The 3,631-nt window shown below is 57.5% G+C and overlaps 1 protein-coding gene across 1 annotated transcript; it reads left to right on the plus strand.

Moving 5' to 3' along the window:
• Positions 1-508: 508 nt before the first annotated feature.
• Positions 509-3,365, plus strand: GGS23DRAFT_373981 (uncharacterized protein). Its single transcript, XM_051513373.1, has 4 exons — positions 509-788; positions 897-1,062; positions 1,124-1,235; positions 1,303-3,365. Exons 1-4 carry the CDS (start codon positions 726-728, stop codon positions 3,110-3,112), a joined length of 2,151 nt encoding a protein of 716 aa, XP_051374905.1. The 5' UTR covers positions 509-725; the 3' UTR covers positions 3,113-3,365.
• Positions 3,366-3,631: the final 266 nt, after the last annotated feature.

Genomic DNA, 3,631 nt, shown 5'->3' on the forward strand with positions numbered 1-3,631 from the left:
GCCGAAAATCCAAAAAAGCTCCCGACCTCATTTTGTCCCGTTGCCTTTTCCCAAATTCCCGCCTCCCAACCAAGCAGACGGCCCATCATCCCGCGCCTCGCCCTGAGCCAGGTCGTGCCCACGTCAACCCTTTCCCCTCATATCCTATTGTTTTTTGATACCCGTCTAGTTCGTCGTCATTGAACCCGTCCGCTACCTCGTCGTCGACTAGAGCCACCTGGCCACCACCGCACAAAACTTCTCACGCGCCTCGTCGCTCTCCCTCTCCCTATCTCTCTCTCTCTTTCTCTCTCCCTTCTTCCTCTTCTTTTTCTTTGCACTCCTCCCTCGACCTCCTCTGCCCGCCTCTCAGCTACCGAGCCCTTATCTTCCTACCCGTCTACGCCGCGACCCTCGCCCGTAGTAACCCCGTAGGGCAAGATAACCGAACGCACTGGATCCTCGATTCCAACCCTCGCCGTTTCTCTTCACAGATAGTCCCATGGCTGTACGTCTATGCTCTCTTCCTATTCGCCCCTAGCGGTTCGCGTTGAGGGCTGCATGCGGACATCGTGAACCTCAGCCTCCTGCGACTGGCCCAGCAACATCTCAGACATCATCACCACTCTTCCATAACCACGTCACCTCCCCTCCACGCCGCTTTCCTTCTTCTTTCTAAAACACGCACACCATTACCTCCCCCCCTATCCCCCATCCCCTCATGCCGCGTCGTAGTTCTCGGGTGCATGATGGCGCCACGCGGACCTGGCCCGGTGGTACCCCAACCGTCGCTGCCGCCGTCGCACGTGGTGCGTCAGCATCGATATCGGCTTCGTCGTCGCATGCTATCCCGACCCCGTCGACGTTCTGGAGAATGTCCGTGTGAGACCCCCTCGCTGACTTGTGCCGTCTTTCAGCAACCTCGTCAGCCTTACAACACCCAAGGCTACATGCCCAACGGCGCTCCCAGTGCCCACCCGCATCTCGGTCCCGCTGCTCCGGGTGCCGTCCCTCTACTGCCCAACCAGGGCCGAATCATCCAGTCGGGTCCTATCCGTGTCCTCTGCATAGCCGACGTACGAGGTAGGATGCTCCCCGTCGAGTGTAACCTCCGAGTGAGGCCGAGCTGAGAATTGTGTTATAGGGAACCTACACTCCCTGAACGATCTCGCCAAGAAGGCACAGGCCGACCACATTATTCATACCGGTGACTTCGGCTTCTACGACGATACGTCGTTGGATCGCATCGCGGAAAAGTAAGGCCACCGTCGTCTTCTCCATCATGGTTTCAAGTCGACCCTCTCTAACCGCAGACTGGAGCAGGACTCTGAAGCATGTCGCCCAATACTCGCCCTTGATCTCCGACGCCATCAAGAAGGCCATCACCCAAGGCGGGCCCGGTTCTGTCAAGGCGCGATTCACTCCTCAAGAGCTACCTCTGTCCGAGTTGCCTCTGCTCATCAGTGGCAAAGTCAAGCTGGAGGTACCCGTCTACACCGTCTGGGGCGCTTGCGAGGATGTACGCGTACTGGAGAAATTCCGATCCGGCGAATACAAGGTGCCGAATCTGCATATCATCGATGAGGCAAGATCTATGCTGCTGGAAATCGGCGGTGTAAAGTTGCGACTTCTCGGTCTCGGTGGCGCTGTCGTCATGCACAAGCTGTTCGACAACGGGGAGGGTCGAACTACCATTGCGGGCGGACAGGGTACCATGTGGACTACCCTACTCCAGATGGGCGAACTAGTCGATACAGCTAACCGCGTGTATGACCCGACCGAAACCCGTGTTTTCGTTACGCATGCTTCCCCCGCACGCGAGGGTATCTTGAACCAGCTTTCGGTCAGCCTCAAGGCTGACTTCTCTATTTCTGCTGGCCTGCATTTCCGGTACGGTAGCTCGTACAACGAGTTCAGCGTGAACCCGACCTTGGATCACTACCGGGGTAAGCTCGCCGCCTCGAAGGCGTCGTTTAACGATGTCTGGGAGACGGTCAAGGGAGAGGTGGAGCCCGCGATCCAGCAGAACGAGGCTCAGCAGAAGCTTTTACAAAATGCGCTGGACCTCGTCGAAAAGATGCCTAGAACTGCGGCGGGCGGAAACCCCTTTGGCGGTCCTGTTGGCGGCCCCGGCGCGCAGGGTCAGGTCGACGAGAGCGCATTCAAGAATATGTGGAACTTCAACTTGGCGGATGCCGCGTTTGGCTGGTTGGTGCTGGAAATACAAGATGGCCGTATCGGCACCGAGATGCGGGCGCAGGGGTTCAACTTCTCACACCGCGGAGCCAAGCAACAAGCTACCCTACCGCAGAGCACGCCTTCGCCAGCACCTACCGCCAGCGGGCCCCCTCCACAGACCTCAGCAACGTCTGCAGGTCCCCCGACAGTATCCGCCCCGCCGCCTTATAGCCCGCCACGAAATCCGTCGGTGCCATCATCTTCTAAACCAATCACGGTCACCCCTTTACAACCGAAACCTACCACGCCGAGGCCAACTACGGCCTCTCCAACCCCTAATGCCACGGCCAATAAAGAGAACGAGAAGCCTACGAGTGCTAACGGATCGGCACACGGACTAGAAAGTGCGCCGTCGCCTGCGCCGCGACCGTCTGCTGATAGTATTATCGGATTATTTGTTATGAACGTCCAGAGCGATGAGCAGACTCGCGATATCTTCCCCGACGAGCACAAGGCCAAAATTACCAAAGTGGAAAGGTGGGGAAATAATAGTAACAACAAGGTTGCCCACTTCCAGAGCGCGGAGGACAGAGATGCAGCATACTCTAGTCTCTCTGACGAGTTCAAAGTTCGCCAAGCCGAAGACCGGTCGAAGCCGTTGGTGAAGATCTTCCAACCACGCGATTCCAAACCTACCTATGCAGGTAGAGGCGGAGCCGGAACCTGGGGTAGCGGTAGAGGCCGGGACTCGACGAGCGGATACCGTAGTGCCGGTGACCGCGGAGGGTTGAGCGGCGGCGAGAGCGGGCCTGAGACCGGCCGCCGTGGCGGTCGCGGCGGCGGATCACGCGGGGTTAGGGGCGAGCGAGGCGGCCGTGGCGGCAGAGGTGGCCGTGGCGGCTTGAATAAAGGCGAGGGCGGCAGCGGTTCGCCCGCCCCCACAGGCGACTCGTAAATAGGTCGACCGCCCATAGAACGCCTCGTTACTTACGGGTCCTCGCCTATACTCCGCTAATGACTTCGCGCAACAACGCGCATTCTTTGCTTGTATTCTGGCGCTCTTTCTTCCAACCGGCTTTCTGTCGTCATACAGGTGGAGTTCAGAGGATCTGCCGGCCTGCGAAGGAAGCATTCAGAAGGGGGGAAATACCAGTCGTTTCATCCTTTTTGAGAAAACGGAGGTTAGGGTGTGGATGGTTTGCCCGACGCAAATCCGCGACGTTTTTTTTTTTTTTCTCGGTGACGCCCACGGTAGTTTTCGCACGACTCGCCCGCAAAACGGATCGATCGGTTTCTTAGACTATTCCGAGGACCAGGACCGTGCCGGGTCGTTGAGATAGGTTGTTTAGGTTTTGCTAATACAACAACAAAGGCAATGAACAGATCTCAGTTGCAAGATTACCTTGCTACTTAATGCAACATCTCATTGCACGCCGTGTCCGGTAGTCACTACTAGCTAGTCAGTGTGGCCTTA

Source organism: Durotheca rogersii, assembly GCF_024521655.1.
Source record: "Durotheca rogersii strain YMJ 92031201 chromosome Unknown GGS23scaffold_4, whole genome shotgun sequence".
NCBI classification, from domain to species: domain Eukaryota; kingdom Fungi; phylum Ascomycota; class Sordariomycetes; order Xylariales; family Xylariaceae; genus Durotheca; species Durotheca rogersii.